Source organism: Lathyrus oleraceus, chromosome 3, assembly GCF_024323335.1.
Source record: "Lathyrus oleraceus cultivar Zhongwan6 chromosome 3, CAAS_Psat_ZW6_1.0, whole genome shotgun sequence".
Classification (NCBI taxonomy): Eukaryota; Viridiplantae; Streptophyta; class Magnoliopsida; order Fabales; family Fabaceae; genus Lathyrus; species Lathyrus oleraceus.
Window position 1 is genome coordinate 72,024,991 of NC_066581.1, and position 27,649 is coordinate 72,052,639.

At 35.9% G+C, this 27,649-nt stretch overlaps 2 protein-coding genes and 1 pseudogene across 3 annotated transcripts; all 3 read right to left on the minus strand.

The window, feature by feature from the left end:
• On the minus strand, positions 1-1,556 carry LOC127132632 (protein NDR1). Its single transcript, XM_051061595.1, has 2 exons — positions 1,416-1,556; positions 1-885 (listed from the first exon to the last, which is right to left on the minus strand). The coding sequence occupies exon 2, from the start codon at positions 862-864 to the stop codon at positions 289-291; it is 576 nt and encodes a 191-aa protein (XP_050917552.1). The 5' UTR covers positions 865-885; positions 1,416-1,556; the 3' UTR covers positions 1-288.
• Positions 1,139-26,063, minus strand: LOC127132631 (zinc finger CCCH domain-containing protein 1). Of its 2 annotated transcripts, XM_051061593.1 has the most exons (9): positions 5,356-5,618; positions 5,134-5,234; positions 4,879-4,999; positions 4,738-4,791; positions 4,342-4,409; positions 4,132-4,174; positions 2,624-2,681; positions 1,681-2,516; positions 1,139-1,561 (listed from the first exon to the last, which is right to left on the minus strand). In XM_051061593.1, exons 1-9 carry the CDS (start codon positions 5,452-5,454, stop codon positions 1,457-1,459), a joined length of 1,485 nt encoding a protein of 494 aa, XP_050917550.1. In that variant the 5' UTR covers positions 5,455-5,618; the 3' UTR covers positions 1,139-1,456. The 2 variants fall into 2 exon arrangements, with proteins under 2 accessions (XP_050917550.1, XP_050917551.1); XM_051061594.1 differs by lacking the exons at positions 4,132-4,174; positions 4,342-4,409; positions 4,738-4,791; ... (1 more) ...; positions 5,134-5,234; positions 5,356-5,618 and adding an exon at positions 25,944-26,063.
• Positions 26,057-26,949, minus strand: LOC127132633 (zinc finger CCCH domain-containing protein 1-like; annotated as a pseudogene).
• Positions 26,950-27,649: the final 700 nt, after the last annotated feature.

Genomic DNA, 27,649 nt, shown 5'->3' on the forward strand with positions numbered 1-27,649 from the left:
CATGAACACTAATTACTCATTAGCAAGGAAGCAAAGAAAAGCACAAAATACTTGAACTCGTCAATGTCTGCATATCTAATTTACACATACTAGATGCAAGAAAAACTATTCTATTAGATTGAAGAAACTACCATGAATCAAACCAATAGTACAAAAATCCTCACGGATAAAAATGAGAAAAAAAATTATGGATATAGGAGAGAGGAAGAAAAGACCAACCAGAAAAAAAAAGATGGATATAGAAGAGAGGAAGAAAAAGCCAACCAAAACAAAATGAAGGAGAGGAGATCAGTGCTTCTTTACTTTGGACCTTCCCAATTTTTTGGAATTACCAGTAAGTGGGTACTTCTTCTTCTTTCCCGAAAGCTTACCATCAGAATCAATTGGCAGAATACCATTCAAGAGTAATTTATGAAACTTGCTTTTGATTCCCCATGTCTTGCATCGAAATCTTGTTGCCAGGGAAGCCTTCAACTCTGCGGTTGCATTTGATATGGCCTTGAAGAGAGGTTTGCATGGTCCAGGTTTGGCAGTAATTACGCCTGAAACAATGCGGTTCTTGCTGGTTCCTTGACGAAATGAGCCTATGGTTGTCTCTCCCACTTTGTCCTCCTGCTGCCCGAATAGGAAACTCAATATTATGTCGTCATAGTAAATGCTTGAGTCCTTGTTTGGGTTATCGATTTCAAGGGTATAAAAGATTGTGTCATTTTGATCCGATAGACGATCTATGGAGACTAACATGATGGAGAAAGAGGGGTTATTCGGTCGTAAGGATAGCCATAGGCCAAGAACAAGAAGGCCTAGGAGGCATATAACTTGCAACAACCATATATAGAAACCCCTCCCATCTTCACACGCCATTCAACAAGAATTGTATGATAACTGAGAGAATAAGTTGAAGCTATCAGTAAATGGTGGATGGTGTAGCAACAAGCTTTTAAGTTTAAAAGTGGGAAAAGGTTAACGTTTTGAGTTTATATATGGCTAACTAGGAATATAAGCATCAAAGAGATTAAATGAGTTAGCAAAGATTCAAGGGAAAAGAATATATGCATTTCTTGAGCATGACCCATACAAGAATGTTGGATGAACAACCAAAATATTTAAGAATCTTTTGCCATCCTCTACAGGAAGATTAGAAAAGTTAGAACTCTACTTTTTAGAATTAAAATGAGTTACACTACAACAAGAACTACAACATATACCACTAATGGCCTATTTTAAACATATTCAATTCTCTCATATTCAACTCTCTCACTATTATAAATATTCCGGGGTCTATTAGCAAGATAGATGCAAAAATTATGGGACCTATGTGCTTACGTAATATATGTTTTCAGCTCATTACATAGCATCTCCAGTTTGACAAAGTTAAATGGGAAAACAAGAGAAAGAGAAAAAATAAAGATAACCTCCAAGAAGCAAAGATATAAACGGATAGTATTGGATGTGTTTATTTATTATCCTCGGCCATCTTCTTTCGTATCTCATGAGCAACATTGAAAATACCAAGTGTTGGCTGATTGCATACAAAACACTTCTTATTCTTTGCATGATGCTGCAAGTAAAATGAACAGAAAGTTAGACATAATTAAAGAGCAAAGAAATTAAGCATTACTATATAACTTTAAACTGTTATAAATGGAAACTTATTTTACAACAATGTTAAGGGTGTACCTTCAATGCACAATGCTCACAGAAGTAGTGTTTGCACTTGGTTGAAACAGGATCCACAAATGGATTTCTACAAATGAAACACGCAAATGGTAATGAATCATCGTCGGAATCATCATCGTCATTCAAATTAGCACCCTCCGCCTCCGCATCCTCACCTGCAGCCAATCTCATCCTCCTTGATTTCTCAGCTTCTTCCCATTCCTTCTCCATCTGCCACCCAGATTTGTAATCACCTCGATCATGCATAAACTTACATGAATCGCCATACCCACAGTAACCAGTTTCCTTATAATCCTTGCATATATCAGGCTGATAATCAAATCTTGCTGAAACTCGTATGTGAGACGAAGCCCTGAGAGGACCGTGTGACCCACCAGCCTTTTCACCGGCAATTGTGTGCTCTCTACGAAATCCAGCTTTATGATCTTTGTAATAATTGATTCCCTTGTATAATTTTGCATCCTCTGAGCCAGTTCCCTTACCCTTGAGACTCTCCGACGCTTGCTTGAGAGCTCTTTCACGAATGGCACGAGCATCTTTCAAAAAATCAGTCTCAGTCTCCAAAGTCGCAGTTGCTTTGCTATCATGTTGAACTTGAATCTCTTTGGAAGACTCAAAATGAAAGCCGTGTTTCTCAGATTCTTCGTTCGGTTCAGTAGATGCAGAGCTTTTTGAAGAGCAGGAGGAAAAGAACAACTTATTGTCAGGCTTCATGGTCTTTTTCTGAACATGCATCAATGAGCCTTCATTGTTCGAGTCATCCTCATTATCTTCATTATCAACAGTTCGTTTCCTTATATTCTTCTTATTAACCGGTTTTCGGAAGAAACTACAAACTGAAAATAAACAAACAGAGAAAAGAAAAATTAAATATGGTACCAAAAAAATGCAGAGGCATTAAAATAACAAAGAATATTACTGTAATGCAACAAATTATACATACCTTGTTCAGTTTGCTGATTTTCAGCAGATTTGGCATCAGAATTATCCATGCCAAAAGACTGTCACAAATAAAAATTGGAATCAAAACGAGAAATATGACTAGAGTCAAGATAATAATGTAGAGGTGTGAATCATGTCTAACAACTAAACCCAAAGTTAAACCCAAAGTTCAGACTCAAATTGAATTATTTGGTAAATCAAATCAGAAATCCAAAAATAAATTAAACAATCCCCAATCAGATACTGCATACATCTTTTTATCATCACTTTGAATTGAACAAACACTATAACCAGATGGAAAAAATTGAATGTGAACTAAATTAAATAAATATATATATATATATATATATATATATATATATATATATATGGTCAGTATCTCATCCTCCATGAGAAGAGAGAAAAACTAGGAGATATCTAGATAACAGAAGAGAGGTCATTTATTTAAAGAACTTGCAGTTATGAAAAATTAGAATTAGTGAACGAACACAATGGAGATTTTTCATTTATATGATAAGCTAAAAAGGCATGTGCATAAGAAAGAAGGCTTTGAAGGTTTCAAGGGTGCATAAAAAAAATTGAACAGAATAATGATAGCAAAATTGTATTTCAACAGTGTCAGCTATCCCCATGGTCACATGGAAAAACAAGTGAACAAGAACAATTAAATAACGGAGAATATGTATAAACAACCATTTTCAACAAAAGCATTACAACTAAATACATCTTAAGCAGTGACATTTGAAGCCATAATTAATGAACCTAATAAAACAATTTGAGTGAAACATAACAGAAACAATTCAAACCAAACTACTTTCAAAGCATGAACCTCATAATTCAAAGCATGAACTTCATAATGGTGCACTCTAATCAAAGCTAGGCAGTACCAAACTTAAAACAAGAATAATAGAGAAAAAAATCCACAAAACCATTAAACTAAAGGGACATAGTTTGTAAATAGCCATGCGTAGAAATAAGCAGCAAAAACTAAGCACACCCTGTTTGCAGCTGGCCGGGATTCAAAAACACGTTTGATTTCCCATTCAGTTTATATTTGGAATCGACATCACCTCGGAAGAAGATTAAACATGATTTTGCCAATAACAAATCAAAAGAAAAAAAATGAATTTCCCATTCAGTTATTAATCATTGAACTACACAACCGTAAGAAATGGCTCACAGCTCTACAGTGTAACTAATCAGTGATGATACAACTAGCAATATTAATCTTATAACTAATCAGTGATGATACAACTAGCAATATTAATCTTATAGCCAAACGCAACAACAACGGTTTCGTGTTCGATAACTCTCGGTACGACTCTGCATCAATTTTAGAGTTGGTTTATATTACGGCGAAGTTGAGTATGTTTTGGTTATGTGAAAATATCTGATTTGTTGATGTTTTGAATACTGTTTCATTATAAGATTAGTGTAAGATCTAGGTTAAACTAAAAAAAGTACAGAAAATACTGCAGTGAGGGCATGTAAATTAGCTAGATGCCTAACCTGTCGTTTTGCATATTCTTGTGCAATTTCTCCAGCCAAATTTCTGACATCAAAAGAAAACATAAGATTGAAATTGACGATATAATCAACTCTTTTCAGTCAAAACTCCGTCACCAAAATTTAACTAGTGATCAGTTGTTTATAACAACAGTTCATCTTCAACAGTATAAAGCACAGACACAACACAAAGAAGAATAAAATAATTCTCACCTAACATATTCATGTCCCCATGAACCAATATCGCCCTCTGAACCTAGTAATCTGTATTTGAGACTTTCCTGACAGATTCAATGGAAACGGTCAATATAACAGCTAGATGAAAACTGTTGTGGAATGGTTTCAAAAGAAAAAGATTGGCTACCAGAAGAACCCAGTGGAGTGTTAGATTTAGAGGTTTAAAGAAGAAGGAGATAGAAAGGAAAAAAAGAAAAACATAATATGGGTGATGCAACTGGAAAGGAAAAGAGAGAATATGTAGGAAAACGGACTATGGGAAAATCAGGTTTGAGTATTAAAAATGTCTTTATGAAGGTACACCCCCAAACTTTAACACAATCAAGGCAATAGCCTAAAAATTTATTCAGTTTCTAAATACAGCAAACTCACTCGTTCTCCTTCTGCAGTAAGGGCCAAAACTGACAATATGTCTGCCAAGTACTTCTGCAATAAGGAAATAAAAACCAGTTAAGCAGCATAATACCATACTGTTACTCCAATGTCATTCCTAAAACACACAAATAGCAATACCTTCAACTCTGATTCCGCCATAGTTTCATAATATGTCTTAAGAGTGCCATAATGTGGGCGCAGAAACTTCAGTGGCTTGGGAACTGGGATCATGAAGTTGGTTGAAGTAAGAATTTCTTGTCTACAATACAACCATAGATTCCAATTTCAACACACAAACACACAATTAAAAAAAAATAAGTCAATTCCCACTCTAATCAACATCCGTTCACTTAATCACTTAAAGTGAACCCTCAACTATAAAATTAGGTTTACCTCATGCTCTCAAGTGCAACCTTCTGCAATCCCGGCTCGGAATCCTGAACCCTCTCAACATACAACTCGAGTTGTTGCTTCAGAGCCAAATCCTCATCTGACTGCACGGATTACCACAAAAACAATCGAATTTGTTTACCTCAAGCGAGCTTAATAGACACGCGAACCGTTAAATAAGTAGTGGAACAACAACAAAAATCGAATCCAGGCTGTTCGAATTACCAGATCTTCACTCTCGATCTTCTTCTTTGCCGCTGCTTCGTCTTTGGCGGTTCCACTTGTGCTGGCGCCGGTACCGGCACGATTAGCATCGAGAGCCATCGGAGAAGGAGGAGTGGGAAACCCTAAAGTGGAGTTAACGTGAAATTAAAAGGAGATTGAACTACGAAATAGAAGAAGTGAAAATCTCGCGAATTGAGTTTTGGTGGTGACTGCTAAAGTGAAAAAACGTGGGACCTTGGAGAATTTAGGAGAGGGAGGTTTCTTGTTGCCGAGGATTTGTTATTTTTTCAATGGGCTACTATTTATAAATAAGGCCCAATAGCTTGGGTTTTGGGCTCCTAGGTTAATTTTAAAAAAAATGGGGAATGCTCTTTTTATCCTTAGGGATGCGCCCTATACTGAAAATTTAAAAATGTTTTTCATTTGTTCGGAGATGCATCTTTGGATGCATCCAAAATCACATTAGTCCTCGTCTTTCTGAGATCCACTCCATTTTAAACAAAATATAGTATGAAGATGCGTCTTTGTATATTATTTAGGTGTATTCGGATATGCATCCCTGAAATACATCATGTACTAATTTATGATATTTTTATTCACTTAGTCGATTTAATTAACAACTCGGTGAAGTTTCCGGATATGCACATCTAGAAATATCGAGCGGGAAATTGGATAAAACATCACCTTGCATGATATTCTTCTTCATGCCCAAACTACACTTCATTTTCAAAACCCTTAAAAAAGTGTCTTTCATTCTCAATCAACCTTTCAACACCAAAATATCATTCTTGTATTTCATTACATCAAAAGAAATAAAATAAGCTGGAATTATAGGTAACATCCGTTCATTTCATCCCATACTCCTTACATTAATGTGTTGTTTGAGTTAAAAAAATGAATGTTGAATTCATATATGTATCTTCAGACGAAGTTTGGTGTGTTCCGGATATGCATCTCTGAATCGTCTTGATAGTTTTAGTTTTAAAGTTGTTTTCTGTTATTGGTGGTATTAAATATGGTGCACCCGGATATGTTTCTCAAAGCTATTGTGATTGTGGATATTAAATTGGTCGAAGTGAAGCATGGTGTTAAACTGGATGAAGTGAATGATGATGTTAAACCGAGTGTTTGGCCGGTTGTTGTCGAGGTAGATGTTCGTACATTATTTATAAATAAACAAGAGTTTATTGTTCATGAACATATGCTACAATAGGTCTGCATGGAGGGCGGGAAATTGGGGTTTGGTATTGTAATAGCAAGGTCTGACAATAGTTCGGATAGAAGACAAACATTTGTAATAATGAGATGAGAAAGAAGTGGCACGTACCAACTATAACACCCCAAAAACCCCACTTACAAATATATATAATTATTGGTAATTTCAAATACTCAAACATAGGGTGTCACACACACTTCATCATCATATGCTCATTTTTATTAAACTCATCACAGCGGAATCAACAAAATAAAATAACTTTAATAATCTCATTAAATAATTCAAATATCTCATAATTAAAAAGTATCTCAAAACTTCTCAAATGGAGCAAATAGGGCTCAAAACAAAATACTCTCAAACTCGAAACACAGTAGAAACGTTTCCCCCAAAGTGTTACATTATCAAATCAACACGACTAATAACTCAAAACAAAAAAGATAACGAAGAGGCCAGATATGACATCCTCCAAGTCAACAACTACTAAAGCCATCTACCTGAGTATCTGCCCCACCGAGGTAAAGTACAAACACCAAAAATAACAGGCGTGAGAATACGTTCATATATAGATAGTGTGCATAAACAAGAAGGATAGATAAGTGACATGGTATCAGTCTCGTAACTCATATCAACTACCAGGACAACTTTGATAATATAAACTCAAAAAAATACCCAAATCAACTCATACAATCAAATTACTCATTCACACCAACTCACATAAATAAATAACTCATACTCAATGCATATTTGTTTTTACCGTTTAACTCGTCAACTCTATATGCATGTAGTACCAAGTTTTGGGTGATCAGAGTTATGTTACTGATTGTCATCCTGCCACGGTCCCCTTTCTGAATCGGGTCGCCCCAAAGTCTGCCTCTATCGAACCAGGTAACTCTACAATTCATGAATGCATGTAACGAAACTCAACCCTATTAATGCTCGTCACGATCCCTTCTCTGAACCGAACTCGTCGCATCTCAACCATTACTCTTTTATGGCCACTCACTGTGAAACTTAACAATGCTCATTATCAATCAATTGATCACAACTCAACATAAACTCAACAATTTCATGCATAATAATTATCAATTTAATAAAATGCATCGATTCACATCAATATAATTAAATAATCTCAAAATAATACATTACAGTACCAATTAATCGTCAAAACAGTATGTTGTCATAAAATTAACTTGAAAGCAACTCAGTTTTACATTATCACTCTCGCTAAGCGCAACCAGGCCTCACTGGGCGCGGATTCGCCGAGCGCAACATTTACTCGCTAAGCACACACTCCAAAAATCCCAGAAAACCAAAAGCGTGCATCTCTTTGGGCGAGACCTCCTCGCGTTGAGCGAAATTTCGCAAAGCGGGATTTCGGTCGGGCTAATAGCAAGGGCCCAAAAATAGCAAAGTCAAAAAGTGTGATTTCCACCATTAAAGTTCTGATTTCGACCTCAATAAATCCCAAACTGACGAAATTCAATCATACGTGTTAATACGATATTAAAAAGTCAAAAGGGCACAAATTAACATATATTACATATATTTGATTAAAACTCATCATCATCTTCAACATTTTTTAACACAACTGTAATAATAATAATTTTCAGAATTAATCAGACTAATTTACACGAATTTGGCATGCAACTCAGAATATGAAATTAACACTAAACACATAAATCATGAAAGAGTTTTAATGAAAACCCATCTCAAGCTCCAAAACATCCAACAATGGTGAATCGAAAAAAACCCAAAGGAAAAAAGGGTAAGAAATCCTCTGTATCCTCTTTGCCTAAGCACCCACGCATGAATAGTTTATCCCCTCTTACCTTAGAATTGCATAATATCTTAAGTTTATCGTTATGGTATCTCTAGCTCTAGCCCTCTTATGCCTTCTCTCTCCAAAACCCTTAGTTGCTCTTTCTCCTTGCAAAATTTTCACGTACAGCAAACTCATCATAGTTTCTTCTCAATTTCTCTATTTAAATAAATCCAAATAAAACCTAGTTATTTGTTTTCAATATTGCTCATGATACTCTCACTTCTCGTTAATTACCTTCACACCCCAAAACTCAACTAAACCTCTAATTTTTACACCATACTCTATTTTCTCAAATTAAATAATTAAATCAATTAAGATTAAATAAAAAACTCATTTTATTTCTAAAGGGTGTGTTCTCTCATTTTAGGTCATCTACCCCTAAACACATAGAATAAAATAATTTACCAACACGTCACAAATTTAATTAAAATAGCACAGTTAAGTAAATACGGAAAAAAAAGGTGTTACAACTCTACCCCACTTACAGAACTTTCACCCTAAAAAATTACCTGACGAAAACAACTTCAAACAAGACTGTCTCATTTGGTTCTCTATCTCCCATGTTACGCTTCTTCTAGCATGTCCTCCCCACACCACTTTCAATATAGCGATCTTTTTACCCCCTTAATTGTCTAGCTTCTCGATCCTCATTTCGTAAGGGTGATGCCTCAACAATCAAGTTTTATCTCACTTGTACATCATTTGATTGGATTACATGAGATAAAGTGGTTAACTCCCCATAATAGATAAAGACATTACACTTTTCCCCTTCGAGAATATACTTCTACACATTTGGCATTATGAAAAAGGTAGAAATAAACAAACAACACATAGAACATGTATAATACATAGAGAAGAAGAAGGGGAAGAGACACTTAGCAGATTAATCCACCCATGATTGATTTACGATTCTTAACTTAGTTCTTATAAAAAATAAATTTTCTTTAGGAAGAGGTTTTGTAAAAATATTTTCCAGTTGATTAAATTAGAAAACAAACTCAAAAATGTAATCCCCTTTTTTGACATGACACATAATAAAGTGATGTTTAATCTCAATATGTTTAGTTTGAGAGGGGAATACCATAATTTTAGTGAAATTTATGACGCTAATGTTTGTAAGTTGTAAATGCGCCTAAGAGGGGGGGTGAATTAGGTGATAAAAATTTCTTCGATCTAGTTTCCGGTTTTTGGATATTTTTGTTTAAGTGCGGAAAATTAAAATGCGGAAAGTAAACGACACCGGAAATTATAGTGGTTCCCTTCACAATCCGAAGGTACATCCACTCCCCTTTCACACGAAAGAGAATTCACTATAGTTAGAAATGGTACAGCCTATTCACACAACCGGTGATGCCTACTATCTAACCTATAGACAAACTAGTGTATGAAGAACAATCCTCTTCAAACACCAACCCTTGTATCCAACAATCCTGGATCACAAGTCAAACAGAAAATAATTCTATGAATGATTTTAACAAAGATGTAGTGATATCAATCTTCTCTTGATTGATCTTCTCCTTAGATAAATAAGTCACTCAAAAGATAATATGCAAGTGTTCAACAAAAGAATGAGATGAAAATTTTTATTAAGAACACTTTCAAAAATTATTGTTGAAAAATATGAGAGAGTGATTTATTTGAAGTTTGTATGAAAATTCTTGGAGGTGAAAATTCATTTTGAAAATTCAATAATTTATATTACCAGAAATACCTTTTCAAAGAGGTATCATTTCCCTCATGATCATTGATGAAAAGATATAATTTTTCAAAGCCATTTTTGCTGTAACGAACAGTGTTAACCGGTTAACCATATGGGTTAACCGGTTAACGCATGCAAACGTTAACAGAGAATTTGAAAATCTGGGCTGTTAACCGGTTAACCCATATGGTTAACCGGTTAACACTGTTGAAATGCAGAAAAATACTTAAAAATAAATGTGTCTTGCATTTCAAGGTGTTAACAAAAAGTTATTTTAAAAAATGCAAATGCAAATCATAATTGTTGAACACTTGTATACTAATCTAAGAGTGAGTTAGATATACCTAAGAAGTGAATCAACAATCTTGCCAATGGTTGTCTTGAAAATGAAGCTTGATCAAAAATGCATATGCGGCTTTGGATACTTGATGCTTGAGATAACTTTGTAGCTCTTCTCTTTTTGCATTGATGCACGTTGTCTTCATCAAAATACTTCTTGGATTGAAGCTTGCTTCTACAATCTCCCCCTTTTTGATGATGACAACCACTTTACGATAGATGCAGAAGGATAAGTTTCTCTAAGATGATTTCTCCCCCTAAATTTAGGAACTCCCCCTAAATGATAGGCATACAACAATTCTGCATAGAAAATCATTAGAGAAACAAGTCTTCTCCCCCTTTGTCATTAGCAAAAAGGAAGAGACTTAAGAAACAGAGAAAGCATACAAGTAGACATACATTTTGCGATTATCAGAAAAACATTAAATCACAACATATGACAGAATACAGGATTAAAAGTTAAGTGTTTGGAAAACATCACAAGCATAAACATAGTTTAACCATAAAAATACTAGAACAGCATATAACAGAAAACATAATCAAGGAAAGAAACATAGTGCTTTATTCTTCTTCCGAACCGGCCTCATCCTCCTCACCATCCGCTTCACTACCGTCAGCACCTTCATCATCTTCTACGGGAAGGTTGCGGGAACTCAACACTAGGTTCCGAAGACTCTTGATAGCACGGGTGGTCTCACGGTGGTGGCTCATCATGGTAGTGTAGAGAAATTCATTAGAAATGCCACCTTCCGGAATTGGGAAGTTTGAAGAGGAGGACCCATCATCATATTTGTAGGAGCCGTCGGTGCTTTGAATAATTCCAGTATTTTTCATGATGGTAACGCCGTTGATTTCATTTGCGGTAGTGGTCATAGCCAAAAAAGGTTCTCGCCCGATTTCCATATCTGTGAGTTCCAAAATCCTTGAAATAAGGCGACCGTATGGCAGCCTTGTCTTGAGAGAGAGTTGCTGTCGCAGATGATATAACATAGTGGGCAGCCAATTAACTCGGATCTTGTTCTTCACTGCAAACAGAACTTGCATTTCCAAATCATTAATTTGAGACAGGTTGGAATCCTTGGGCAGCAGAACATGGCAGATAACATAGTGCAGCATGCGATCGTCAACCGACAGATTTTTAGCATAGCAAAGGATGCGAGACGTGCGCTGACCCGACACAACCACCTCCCGGGGAAATCTGCAGATAGAGTAGTAGTATTCCATCTTATCATACTGAGCCCACTTTCCTTCCTCATGATTTACACCTTTCCGAAGGAAAAAACCAGAATATGGAATTTTAAGAGATGCAGCCAACGTCCCAAGGTCGGTAACAATTTCACAGTTTCTAACAGTTGCATACAGCATGTGTTGTTCATCAGTATTTAGATTTAAGGTAAAATGATTCAGAAAGGATTTTACCAAGTCAGTGTAAATTTTCCCATTGTCAGTGATGAACTCATGCAATCCTTGAAACTTCAACAACTCAGGGAAAGAGAAAGTAGTGAAGGATTTTAGATTCACATACTTACCTTTAAGCAGATGTCGAACCCTGACCTTGAAGTCCATTCTCCTTTTCTTGGCGGTTTCCATTTTCAACTCTTCCTCTTCACTGCTTGAAGATGAGACAGGAGCCTTTCCCATTCTTGGTGGAGCCATGAAGAAGATGAAGATTCTAGGGTTTAGAGATGGATTTTGGGAAAAGGGGTTTGAGAGTTATGAAAGTTGAATGGTTTAAGGAGAGTAATGAGGAAGGAGAGAGTTATGAGGGGTAGGTGAAAGAACAAAGCACATGCAGTGAACATAAACCCACAAAAAAAATAAAACATTTAATTAACACGTTCTGTTTTAAAACGAAAAACAGAGTTGCTGTTGGGAGGCGTTAACCGGTTAACCCATATGGTTAACCGGTTAACGGACTGAAATTTGTCAAAAGTAAAAGAAAAAACAGCAGCTCCGTTATGAAAATTCGGGAAAAGATTTTTACAGAAATTTTGCACAAAGTATTAGCACTTATCAAGACGCAACTTTCGATATAAAAATATTTTAAAACGGATAATATTTGGACATGCGAAAGTGAGAAAAACGGAAAACGGTAAAAAAGAAGTGCTAGCATGCAAAACATAAAACCTGAAAGTAAACACATTTTTAGCAACTGTACCACATAACAAAAAATTGAAGACAAGGTTAGATGTCACCTTCATTGAGAATACCGAGTTCTCGCCGAATTTTGAAGAATTGCTCTTTAGCCAATGGTTTTGTGAATATGTCAGCGAGTTGGTTATGAGTATCCACGAACGTAACATCTACATCTCCGTTAAGCACGTGATCTCGGAGGAAATGATGTCGGATATCTATGTGCTTCGTCCTTGAATGCATGACCGGGTTCTTTGTGATGTTGATGGCACTTGTGTTATCGCATCGAAGAGGAATGCAGCCGAGGTCTATACCAAAATCCAGAAGTTGTTGCTTGAGCCATAAAATTTGTGCACAACAACTGCCTGCTGCAATGTACTCTGCTTCGGCCGTGCTAAGTGCGACACATGCTTGCTTCTTGCATGCCCACGACACTAGTGCATTCCCGAGAATGTGACAGGTACCACTTGTGCTTTTTCTGTCGGTCTTACAGCCTGCATAGTCAGCATCAGAATAACCAATCAAGGAACATGTACTACCTTTTGGATACCATAGTCCGACGTTCGTTGATCCTTTGAGATATTTCATAATCCTCTTCACGGCGGTGAGATGCGATTCCTTCGGGTTTGCTTGAAAGCGTGCACACAAACATACACTAAACATAATGTCAGGACGGCTTGCCGTCAAATATAGTAATGAACCAATCATACCTCGATATTTTGTAATATCTATTGACATTCCGGATTCATCTTGATCAACGTACGTTCCGGATCCCATAGGAGTGGACATCACTTTGCAACTATCCATATCAAATCTTTTTAATAATTCCTTGCAATACTTGGATTGGTTGATGAAGATGCCATCCTTGGTTTGCTTGATTTGTAGTCCAAGAAAATAGTTCAATTTTCCCATCATGGACATCTCGAATTCTCCTTGCATCATGGTAGAAAACTCTTCGCAAAGATCTTTATTTGTTGAACCGAAGATGATGTCGTCGACATAGACTTGAGCCAATAAGGTGTTACCCTTGATCTTCTTTATGAATAAAGTCTTGTCAACCTTTCCTTTTACAAATCCCTTTTCACATAGAAAGTTGCTGAGGCGGTCATACCACGCTCTCGGTGCTTGCTTTAAACCATATAGTGCTTTCTTCAACTTGTAAACATGTGAAGGGTTCTTGAAGTCTTCGAAACCCGGAGGTTGTTTGACGTAGACTTCTTCATTGATATAGCCATTTAGGAAAGCGCTTTTGACATCCATCTGAAACAATTGAAAATTCATAGAGCAAGCAAAGGCAAGTAATAATCGAATTGCTTCTAACCTTGCTACCGGAGCGAACGTCTCATCAAAATCAATTCCTTCCTGTTGGTTGTATCCTTGTGCGACCAATCTTGCTTTGTTACGAACTATGATCCCATTCTCATCAAGTTTATTCTTGAAGACCCATCTTGTTCCAATGATGTGCTTGTTGTCTGGTCTTGGTACAAGGCTCCAAACTTGATTTCTTTCGAATTGGTTGAGTTCTTCTTGCATTGCTACTATCCATTGATCGTCGCCTAAGGCTTCATCGACTTTGGTTGGTTCTATTTGAGACACAAAAGCCATGTTGAGACAAGCATCTTTGAGATTTAGTCGTGTTGCAACGCCTTGGCTAATATCACCAATAACCTTATCAATGGGGTGATCTCTATGAGTCTTCCATTCTTTCGGTAGATCATGATGTTCTTCAATGATTGGTGATCCATCTCCTTGTGGAATTGATTGAATATTTGAAAGTTCCTTTTGTGATACATCTATTATATCATCATCGTCATCAACAACAAGGTTATCCTCTTTCGAGGGGTTAGTTTCATCAAAACATACATGCGTTGATTCTTCAATAGTAAGAGTTCTTTTATTGAAAATTCTAAAAGCTTTACTAGATAGGGAGTAACCAAGGAAGATACCTTCGTCGGATTTCTCATCAAACTTACCAAGGTTGTCCTTTCCATTGTTGAGGACAAAACATTTGCACCCAAAGATGTGAAAGAAAGATATATTGGGCTTCCTTCCTTTGAAAAGCTCATACGGAGTCTTTTTGAGAATCGGCCGAATGTTGACACGGTTGCTAACAAAGCATGTTGTGCTAACTGCGTCAGCCCAAAAATATTTAGGAAGGTTGGAGTCACTGAGCATCGTTCTTGCGAGTTCCACCAAGGATCTGTTCTTTCTCTCTACGACACCGTTTTGTTGTGGTGTTCGTGGTGCGGAGAAGTTGTGGGAAATTCCGTGCTTTTCGCAAAATTCTTCAAAGAATGTGTTTTGAAATTCTCCCCCGTGGTCACTTCTAATGGAGATTATTGAAAGAGACTTCTCATTCTGAATTTGTTTTGCATATTTTTTGAAAGCCTTGAAAGCATCGCTTTTCTGCACAAGAAACAAAGTCCACGTATATCTAGAGAAATCATCAACAATTACCAAACCGTAAACATTACCTCCGAAACTTTTCGTTCTTGATGGACCGAAGAGATCCATGTGCAAGAGTTGAAGTGGCCTCGACGAAGACACAACATTCTTGGATTTGAAAGTCGTCTTGGTTTGCTTTCCCTTTTGGCATGCGTCACACAACTTATCCTTGATGAACTTAATCTTTGGAAGGCCAACGACAAGATCATGCTTTATTAATTTGTTCATGTGCTCCATGTGTATATGAGCGAATCTTTTATGCCATAGCCAAGCCTCGTTGTTGTTCGTCATTAGGCATTTTACCTTCAAGGAAGAATCATCAAAAGAGGTCATAAAAATGTTGTTAACCCTTTTACCTTTTAGCAAGATGTCATGGGTGACTTCATGCTCTATCACACATTCATCTTTTGAAAAATTTATTCGGAACCCTTTGTCACACAATTGACTTATACTAAGTAAATTGTGCTTTAGGCCTTCAACATAAAGGACATCTTCGATGATGGTAGAAGGAGGTGCTCCAATGGTTCCTACTCCAAGGATCTTCCCTTTGGTATCATCACCGTATGTAACATATCCTTTGGCCTTTAAAGATAGATGTGAAAATTTGTCGATGTCGCCCGTCATATGCTTTGAACAACCGCTATCAAGATACCATTGATTAGAAGTTGTCTTCAAGCATACCTACAAAACAAAATCAAGTTTTGTTAGGTACCCAAATTGCTTTGGGTCCTTGGTAGTTAGTACCCTTTTTAACCCACACATAATGCCCTGTTGGAACGCTAAAGTTTCGCACATAACAAGCATTAGGTGTGTGCCCTTTGATTCCACAATAAAAGCAGGTTGGTTGAAAATTACTTCTATATCTAGGAACATAATTCTTCTTTTTAGCAATCATTTTCTTTTTATGACTTTGATGCATAATGTTAGAATTGTTTACCTTTTCTTTTGCAACTTGTTCACTTGCTTTAACAAAAGTGGTTTTATTTGTGCTTGGTTTAGAGAACTTAGAATATCCTAATCCACTCTTGTCATTGGAATACCTTTGGTGTTTAAGAATTTCTTCTAACCCAATTTGACCTTTTTCATATCTTTCTAAAACTCTTTTAAGTTGAACAATTTGAAAAGATAAGGATTCACAATTCTTACATGCAAGACTTTGTTTTTCATCCATCACCTTTTGTTTTCCACTTTCAATATATTTTTCCAAGGCATTATTTTTTTCTTCTAAGGATGAAATTTGTTTCTTTTGGGATGAAATAGTTTTATACAATGTCTTGCATTCTTTTAAGAGTTCATTTATAACATCTTGTGCATCATTGTCATAAACTGAAAAATTGCTACTCACCTCATCGATTTCTTCATCGGAGTGATGTGAAGCCATAAGCGCCATGTTCGCACATTCATCGCTTTCCGATTCCGAAGATGAACTGATCTCATTATCGTCCCAAGCGACGTAAGCCCTTTTGTTTTTGAATTCCTTCTTGCCTTTGAATCCTCCTTTCTTTGCAAGTTTTGGGCAGTCCGGCTTTATGTGACCTTGCTGTCCACATTCATAACACGTAACGTCTTGCATTGATGTGGATGCTTCCTTTTTCCTGAAATGGTTATTCTTTTTAGGATAAGAGGAATTTTTATTTTTATTAAAAAACTTACCAAGCTTCTTTACAAGAAGCATAAAGTTCTCATCTTCGGACGTCTCATCATCTTTGTCTCTTTTTGAATCAACCTTCAAGGCAATTCCCTTGGACTTCTTTTCTTGACTTTCGTGCTTCTCGAGCCTTCCAAGTTCCAATTCGTGTTCTTGAAGTTTTCCAAATAGAGACGCGGATGTCATCGTTGAGAGACTCTTCTTTTCCGAAATAGCGGTCACTTTCGGTTGCCATTCTCTTGTCAAAGATCTTAGGACTTTCAGGTTGAGATCATCATTAGTGAAAGTTTTACCCAGGGCGATCAAGTGATTTGTTAGATGGACGAATCTCTTTTGTAAGGCAACTATAGATTCACCGGGCTGCATGCGGAACATCTCATACTCTTGGCTTAGGGTGTTTAGCCTCGATCTCTTTACTTCGGTGGTTCCTTCATGTGTTTCAACCAAGGTGTCCCAAATCTCCTTTGCCGATTTACATTGAGATATACGGAAGAACTCGTCCATACTGAGAGCGCTTTGGAGTATGTTGATTGCCTTTTTCTCATTCAGAATCTTTTTCCTATCATCTTCGTCATAAGTGCTTTTCAACTTTGCGGTACCAACTCCATTCACCACATTCACCGGTTTGTGTGGACCTTCTTCAACTGCTTCCCATATACCTTCTCCTTGGGCCTCAAGATGTGCCTTCATTCTTATTTTCCAGAAATCGAAATATTCTCCGGAGAAGAGTGGGGGCTTGTTGCTACTTCCACCGTCTTTGAAAACCGGATTTATGCTTGCGGAAGCCATGCTGGATCTTCTAGGAACAAGTTACCTATAACTTGCTCTGATGCCAAATGTAAGTTGTAAATGCGCCTAAGAGGGGGGGTGAATTAGGTGATAAAAATTTCTTCGATCTAGTTTCCGGTTTTTGGATATTTTTGTTTAAGTGCGGAAAATTAAAATGCGGAAAGTAAACGACACCGGAAATTATAGTGGTTCCCTTCACAATCCGAAGGTACATCCACTCCCCTTTCACACGAAAGAGAATTCACTATAGTTAGAAATGGTACAGCCTATTCACACAACCGGTGATGCCTACTATCTAACCTATAGACAAACTAGTGTATGAAGAACAATCCTCTTCAAACACCAACCCTTGTATCCAACAATCCTGGATCACAAGTCAAACAGAAAATAATTCTATGAATGATTTTAACAAAGATGTAGTGATATCAATCTTCTCTTGATTGATCTTCTCCTTAGATAAATAAGTCACTCAAAAGATAATATGCAAGTGTTCAACAAAAGAATGAGATGAAAATTTTTATTAAGAACACTTTCAAAAATTATTGTTGAAAAATATGAGAGAGTGATTTATTTGAAGTTTGTATGAAAATTCTTGGAGGTGAAAATTCATTTTGAAAATTCAATAATTTATATTACCAGAAATACCTTTTCAAAGAGGTATCATTTCCCTCATGATCATTGATGAAAAGATATAATTTTTCAAAGCCATTTTTGCTGTAACGAACAGTGTTAACCGGTTAACCATATGGGTTAACCGGTTAACGCATGCAAACGTTAACAGAGAATTTGAAAATCTGGGCTGTTAACCGGTTAACCCATATGGTTAACCGGTTAACACTGTTGAAATGCAGAAAAATACTTAAAAATAAATGTGTCTTGCATTTCAAGGTGTTAACAAAAAGTTATTTTAAAAAATGCAAATGCAAATCATAATTGTTGAACACTTGTATACTAATCTAAGAGTGAGTTAGATATACCTAAGAAGTGAATCAACAATCTTGCCAATGGTTGTCTTGAAAATGAAGCTTGATCAAAAATGCATATGCGGCTTTGGATACTTGATGCTTGAGATAACTTTGTAGCTCTTCTCTTTTTGCATTGATGCACGTTGTCTTCATCAAAATACTTCTTGGATTGAAGCTTGCTTCTACAATGTTGTCTCATTTTATCAGGACAATTATGAGATTAACTCCATAATCACTTGTCTATTGTTTCGGCCAAATAGTTTGTGCACAATAACTACTTGTTGCAACATATTTCGCTTCATCTATGGATGATGCAACACTTACTTGTTTCTTGTTATGCCAGGAGGCAAGTGAATCCCCAAGAAAATGGCATGTATCACTGGTATTTTCCAATCCAATCCAATTTATGTTGAATCATTTCCCCCTCCCTCTTCATCTTATTCCCCTTCTTTATCCATTCATGTCATGGATCTATTATGTCTCTATATCCTAAGGCTAGTTGATTGTAAAATCAACATAAGTATGGGTGAGGTTAGGTCCCCCATTTTTGCATATTCTTTTTGTGTGTGGCATGTTTCATGAGCATAGTTCATCATACTATGTCTCTAACATGTATTAACACCAAAATTCTATTGCCCGACCTCAAATAGTTATGACTTTTACATAAGTCCAATTATGATTGCTTAACATAGCGTTAAATTTGTGACACAAAAGGAATAACATTCTAGTTAGTGAGATTGTAAGTCTCCCCTCTTTCATGGTATTGTGTGAAAACTTGGCCTTTTTTCCTTCCTTTGGAAGATGTCTTGGTTCAAGGATTCATGCTTGTGATAAGTGGGTTGAGTGTTCTCCAAAGAATGACTTAAACAAAAATAAAGCAAAAGTAATACTAACTTCTAATCAATTAACAACCAACATTTAATTTCAAGTCATTTACTTTTATGCACTTTAATTTTCAAGCTTTATTCATTTGCCATTATTCATACCATTCAATTTGTTTACTTTAATGCCATTTTCACTTTACCCACTTGGGCCATATTTTGTGATATATTATGTTTGTATATATTTGTGTGTTTGTATGGTCTTTTGATCTTAATGTACATAATAAGAACAAAAACCCTAAAAAATCTTTTGTGTGGACTGCTGGTTTGATCTGAGACTATTGGACTTAGAATTTAGGCATTCCCTATGCAAAGGACTTGGCCAATGCCAACTTTCATGAAACCAGGTGCTTGTAAAGTGAACATTCATCTGATACAAAATTAAAGATCCATTTGAGTTCATCTGCAACATGATCATTGTGAAGCTGTTATTTTGAACTTGCAACTAATTCCATCTTTGAAGCCATCTGATACATGGGAAATCTTGAAGAAAATCATGGGGTTACTAAGCTTGGATGTGGTTATCTTTATTTGATGCCTTGCTCTTCAACTTGCTATTTGTATATTGATTGTTGCTTAACTCTAAAGTCCAAGGAAAATTTGGGTTTCTATATGACATTCTTGTCTATTGGATTGCAGCCCATTGGTCAGATCTTTTCAACTCTCAACTTTTAAATTTATGCTTAGGATTAGTCTCTTCATCTCCTCCCCACTTCTTTAATTTCAAAATCTCTCCCCCTTTTTTTAAAAAACCTTCTTTGCTTGTGCTTATTTTCTAAACTTAGACCATATTGCAAATTAGAAACTTTGGCCTTATGCCATTGCATTTTCAAACTTCTTTTCTTAAATAAACTTGTAAATAAACTTAACCATACTTGACTTAAAATTTTCAAAAGACAAAAAGAACTAACACTCATTCAAACCATTTTAGGCCTCTTGTGCCTTTGTTAAATTTAAAAGTTTGTTAAAAGCAATGCACTCACTTTGAAATGGATACCACGAACTACGAGGTTTTGATCCTTCATTTTATAGTGGTACGTAGGCACAAGTCTGAAGGTCTTGTCAAACACAAAAATATAATTAATGAATTCTTTTCTCATCTTTCCACTTTATTTATTGCAAACATCATTTTGTACAAAAACACATATGCACATAAAAAAGGGCTCCCTAGGAGTACCTATGACACTTTGGGTGTTAACACTTTCCCTCTGTGTAACCAACCCCCTTACCTGTAAGCTCTGGCATTTTATTAGTTTTGATTTGAAAACTTCTTATCTTTTGGGTTTTGTTCGTACTTTTCCCCTTTCCCTTGGAAATAATAAAAGCGTGGTGGCGACTCTGGTTTAATTGACGTCTAGCTTATCCATAGCTTGATGGTCATGAATTTACCGCTACAGTGTCTAATTGGCATGTTCCTCAAAAGGCCATGGATTTTTTCACTCAAATTCTTATTGATGTTTGTCCAACAAATCAATGCTTACTTGAAAACTATTACCAAGTGAAGAAGTTGGTGTCTAAGCTGGGATTAGAGGTTGAGAAAATTGATTGTTGTGTGAATGGATGCTTATTATATTATAAATAAGATAACATTTTAACTCAGTGTAGAGTTTGTGGGGATGATAGATGTCTTACTCAAAAGAGTGGAATGGGAAAACACAAAGATATGACAGTGAAGAGAATGTTCTATTTTCCAATAATTCCTAGGTTACAACGACTTTATGCTTCAAAGGAATCTGCAACTCAAATGAGATGGCATCGTGAGAACATAAGCAATCCAAATGTTTTGTCTCACCCATCTGATGGAAAAGCATGGAAACACTTTGATGAAGTTTATCCCGATTATGTTAGGGACCCAATAAATGTAAGATTGGGTTTATGTACTAATGGGTTTACACCTTACATTCAAGCCTTTAGTTCTTCATATTCATGTTGGCCGATAATAGTCACACCCTACAATCTCCCTCCCGAAATATGCATGACCAAACCATACATGTTTTTGACTTGTCTTGTACCTGGACCATACAACCTAAAAGTTAAAATAGATGTCTACTTCCAACCTTTGATTGATGATTTGTTGCGCTTGTGGAGAGACAACATTGTGACATGTGATATCTCTATGAAGCAGAATTTCGTAATGAGAGCGCATTTAATATGGATAATTAATTATTTTCCAGCATATGGTATGTTGTATGGATGGGGTACATAAGGTAAATTAGCATGCCCTTATTGCACAAATAGTACATAGGTTTTCACCTTAAGATATGGGGGAAAACAATCTTGGTTTGATTGTCATCATCGATTTTTACTAATGGATTATCCTTTTAGAAAAAGTAAAAAGAGATTTATAAAAAACAAGATTAAGAAAAAATACCACCTTACATGTTTATCGCCCATGATTTTTAGGAAGTTATCCGTGATTTTCCAAAAGTCACAGACGGTGACTGGGCCACCAAATTTCCAGGGTATGAGAAACAACATAATTGGATCAAAAAAAGTATATTTTGGAATCTCCCATACTGGAAGGATAACTTGTTAAGGCACAACCTTGATGTGATGCACATAGAGAAAAGTGTATTTGATAGTGTGTTTAACACTGTCATGAATGATCCTGCAAACACAAAGAACAATAAGAAGGCAAGATTGGATTTACCTCTTAATTATATACGTGGGGATTTAGAGTTGCATCCTCTACCTAATGGAAAGATGGCTAAGCCAAAGGCAAAGTTTTCGTTGACATTCGAAGAGGCAAAGCTAGTCTGTAGATGGATTAAGGAACTAAAAATGCCTGATTGCTATGCCTCGAATCTTTCTAGGTGTGCTGATGTCACCAATGGTAAGATGAAGAGGATGAAATACTATGACTGTCATGTATTCATGGAGTGTTTGCTTCTAATTGCTTTTCGTTCCTTGCCTAGTGAGATATGGAAGCCGCTAACTGAGTTAAGTCATTTTTTAAAGACTTGTGTTGTAATACATTGAAGTTAGAAGACCTTGTTAGGTTGGAACAAAACATTCCCATTATCATATGCAATCTAGAAAGAATTTTTCCACCAGGTTTCTTTGACTCGATGGAACATCTCCCAATTCACCTACCTAATGAAGCTATCATTGGTGGTCTTGTACAATATCGTTGGATGTATCCATTTGAAAGGTAAACGATGTGTAATTTTTGTAGATTACTTTAGTGAAATAACATCTTTTAACCGTTTCACTCTTAGATTGATGGGAGACTACAAGCATTCAATGAAAAATAAAGCAAGGGTTGAAGGTTCAATATACATTGCCTACTTGCATCGTGAAACTACTTATTTTTGCTCTCACTATTTCAAGACCGCTAATTTGTTGCCAAGTACAAGTTTCAAAAATGATCCTGGATCATATCATCGACACTTTCTATTTTTAACAAATATGGTCGTCTTAGTGGAAAGCCTCAGGACTATTGGGTGCTTGATAAGGAATGGGAATCTACTCACATGCACATCCCAATAAATTGTGATGAGGTTAAACCGTACCTCGAGTAAGTACATTTTGTAAAACAAATGCTTTATTCTCAACCATTGTGTATAAATACTTCATAAATCTTATATTTGGTGTCAAATTGTTTATGCAATATCATCGTATTAATGAGGAAGATGCTTCTGGTCTTATACACGAGCAATTTCCTTCACGGCTAAAGGAATATGTAAGTGTACTACTCACATACATGAGAAATTTACCAATGTAATCTCTCTAAGGTTAAATTCATATTTTTTTAGGTGAATGGTGAGAGAAATGGAACACCTAGCCCATACGTGAAGGCATTAGCTCTCGGTCCTAATCCTAAGGCAACATCATGGAACATCTACTTTGTTAATGGATACAAGTTTCACACTGAAGAATGTAGTCGTGGTAAAAAGACTATTAATTATGGGGTACATGTTAAAGGAATTACAAATAGAGGAAAAGGTGATTTTTATGGCATCATCTGATTTATCTGTAGCGGTAAATTCATGACCATCAAGCTATGGATAAGTTCAACGTCAATAAAACCAGAGTCGCCACCGCGCTTTTATTGTTTCCAAAGGAAAAGGGAAAAGTAAAAACAAAACCCAAAGATAATAAGTTTTCAAATCAAAACTAATAAAATACCAGAGATTACAGGTAAGGGGGTTGGTTACACAGAGGGAAGGTGTTAGCACCCAAAGTGTCCTAGGTACTCCTAGGGAGCCCTTTTTTTATGTGTGTATGTGTTTTTGGTATAAAAGATGTTTGGGAAAAATAGAATGTGGGGATGAGAAAAGAATTCATTGATTTTATTTTTGTGTTTGACAAGACCTTCGGACTTGTGCCTACGTACCAACATAAAAATGAGGGATCAAAACCTCGTAGTTTGTGGTATCAATTTTAAAATGAGTGAGTTGCTTTTAATCAAAATTTAAAAGAGGCACAAAGGTTCCAAAAGTTTTAATGAGTGTTAGTTTTTTTTGTCTTTTAAAATTTTAAGTTAATATGATTAGATTTACTTACAAGTTTGATTTAAGAAAATGAGTTCAAAAATGCAATGACATAAGGCCAAGGTTTCTAATTTGAAATAAGGTCAAAGTTTGAAACCACAAACAAAGAAGGTTTTTGAAAAGGGGGAGAGATTTGAAATTTAAGAAGTGAGATGAGATGAAGAGACTAATCATAAGCATAAAATTAAAAGTTAAGAGTTTAAAAGATCTGACCAATGGGATGTAATCCAACAGACAAGAATGTCATATAGAAAACTCACTTTCCCTTTGGACTTTGAATCAAGAAATAATCAACAAGCAATTAGCAATATCAGACATCATGAAGATCAATGTATCAAATAAAGATAGCCACATCCAAGCAAGCAAATCCCATAGCTAGCAGTCTTCTTTGTCTTCTCATGTATTAGATGAAATACTCCTTGATTAACTCAGAATAAAGCATTAGACACAAGATCAAAATAACAGTTGTATCAAGACCATGTAGCAGATAAGTTCAAGTGGATCCCAATACTAGCGACGTCCATATTCGACGCTATAACACAATTATAAGATTATAGCGTTTACAGTAACCGACGCTAAAATGTAAAAAGGAAAATAAAAAATCACTAACGTCGGTTCTTAGCGATGCTATAATACACAATTATTGGAATATAGCGTCAGTTATTAGCAACACTATGATTTAATAAAGCCACAACTAGTGTCTCTACAAACCGACACTACGTTGCCACAGTTAGACAAAAGTGTCACTCATAATCGATGCTAAAGCATTGAAGTGAATGTCTAAGTGTTGCTTTAATCTGCCACCATGTGAAAGTTACATCGATAATAGCCGACACTATATATAATTTATTTTTTTGCAAGATAACGTTGTTTTTTGTATTTTAGCGTCACAATAGCGTTCCCAAAGCCGACACTAATGGTAGCGATGACTCGTGATTATGCTTTGCTTCCACCTTTAGGATGTCCGACCCGACCCCGACGCTAAGTAACCGTTAACACGCGGTAGCGTCAGCTTTTAGCTTATTAGCGAGGGCTTTTAGCCGATGCTAAACGAAAGTTTTCTTGTAGTGAGTGACCCCTCGAGGTCTCGACTAGCCAGGAAGCATGGTTTATACTAGCTTGTTGATTTCCTCATTGTTTGCTTATCTTATTTATTGGTTTAACCTCCCTTGTTTTTGTTAGTCTCCGCAGAAGGAGTCAGAGTTCTGTAGTGAAGAAAAGACACTTGGTTCTCTTAAACCATCTCCCAAAAAATCAAAGTATCTACCACGACTGGCTCTACCGCACTCGAGTCCCACCAAGATACTGCAGTGCTGAAGCCTTATAGTAGGAAGAAGAAAAATAAAAAGAGGCTCAGACTTGAGTCCTCTATTTCTCACGATACACGGGATGCGGGAGATCCTGAACGAGTTAGTTCAAAGAAGAAGAAAAGAATAAGACACACCGTTTTTCGACTCAAAGCAAATTCAAACGCAGACAAATTAAACTCAAATGTAAATGAATCTGAATCATATCTAACCGGTATTACTTAGCATTTGCTACAATATTCTTACAATGAAAGCTCAAATTTTAACTTTACACATCTAAATTATCTTGACTCTTTAATGTTAGTGTAAAGAATATTCTCGTAAAAATTTATATTTATATTTTTTGGTACTATTTCTTAATTGTGTATAAGTGTTCGAGTTTTTTCGTATAGTATCGTGAAATATTTTGCGTTAATACTTTAGTAGGTGCGAGAGTAATTCTTTCTTGAAGGTTTATCAACAATTTTTTAGTCAACTTAATAAGTTTACTTTTGCTTTGTAGTTTTTTTTTCGTTTGAACTCTTTTATCAAAATAAAAAATTAAATATGTGACTTAAGTAAATGAATATTTCAAAAATTCCGTACTTTATTGAGAGTCCCCACCTTATTATTTAGTTTTACACTATTAAGCATACATATACGATTTGTAATATGTTGTTAACCGTAACCGGCGTGATAACATGAATCATAACAAAACTTTAGTTTAACCTAGATCTTACACTCATCTTATAATGAATCTTATAATGAAAACAGTATTCAAAACATCAACAAATCAGATATTTTCACATAACCAAAACATACTCAACTTTGCCATAACGTAAACCAACTCAAAAATTGATGCAGAATCGTACCGAGAGTTATCGAACACGGAACCGTTGTTGTTGCGTTTGGCTTGCGGATGCTGTTGTTTCTTCCGGTAGCCTTGTTGTATGGTTAGCGGTTACGTCATGAGGAGAGCTTGTCAGGAGAAGGAGAGCTTGTCAGGAGAAGATGGATCTGGCTTTATGATCTTTGTAATAATTGATTCCCTTGTATAATTTTGCATCCCTTGAGCCAGTTCCCTTACCCTTGAGACTCTCCGACGCTTGCTTGAGAGCTCTTTCACGAATGGCACGAGCATCTTTCGAAAAATCAGTCTCAGTCTCCAAAGTCGCAGTTGCTTTGCTATCATGTTGAACTTGAATCTCTTTGGAAGACTCAAAATGAAGCCGTGTTTCTCAGATTCTTCGTTCGGTTCAGTAGATGCAGAGCTTTTTGAAGAGCCAGATGAAAAGAACAACTTATTGTCAGGCTTCATGGTCTTTTTCTGAACATGCATCAATGAGCCTTCATTGTTCGAGTCATCCTCATTATCTTCATTATCAACAGTTCGTTTCCTTATATTCTTCTTATTAACCGGTTTTCTGAAGAAACTACAAACTGAAAATAAACAAACAGAGAAAAGAAAAATTAAATATGGTACCAAAAAAATGCAGAGGCATTAAAATAACAAAGAATATTACTGTAATGCAACAAATTATACATACCTTGTTCAGTTTGCTGATTTTCAGCAGATTTGGCATCAGAATTATCCATGCCAAAAGACTGTCACAAATAAAAATTGGAATCAAAACGAGAAATATGACTAGAGTCAAGATAATAATGTAGAGGTGTCAATCATGTCTAACAACTAAACCCAAAGTTCAGACTCAAATTGAATTATTTGGTAAATCAAATCAGAAATCCAAAAATAAATTAAAATAGAAGTTGATGTAAGAGAAAGGAAAAAGCTGAGTACCTTTTCAAACAAAGCAAACAATTCCCTATCAGATACTGCATACATATTTTTATATTCACTTTGAATTGAACAAACACTATAACCAGATGGAAAAAATTGAATGTGAACTAAATTAAATATATATATATATATATATATATATATATATATATATATATATATATATATATATATATATATATATATATATATATATATATATATATATATATATATATATATATATATATATATATATATATATATATATATATATATATATATATATATATATATATATATATATATATATATATAGTCAGTAGGGTTGGAGTGTCGGTGGGTGTGTCGTCGGAAGATTTGGTTTGAAGGTTGGTTTTGGGGTTTCGGTGAAGACGGAGGTGGTTCGGCGGTGGTTTAGGGTTGGAGTGGTGGCGGAGGGTTTTCGGTGTAGATTGTGTGGAGGCGGATGGAGGTAGGTTGAGAGGAAGAAGGGTTTATGGCGGCGAGGTTTTGTGGTGGAGGATGATGATAGGCGTGGCGGCGGAGAGGAGAACGAAGAAGTTTTTTTTGTTTTTTTTCTTTTTTCAGAGAAGTGAGAGAGAAGAGAGACATGTTTGAGTGGGTTTTTAACGGAAGAGAGGCGTGGTAGCGTGTGATAGGTGAGAAAAGTGTGTGATAGGTGAGAAAAGTGTGTGAGAGGATGTGTGGGAAGCGTGAGAGAGAGATAGACATGAGGAAATAGGTGGGTTTTGCCAGCTGTCAAAAAATCTTTTCAATGCTAGCTATTATTATTATTTA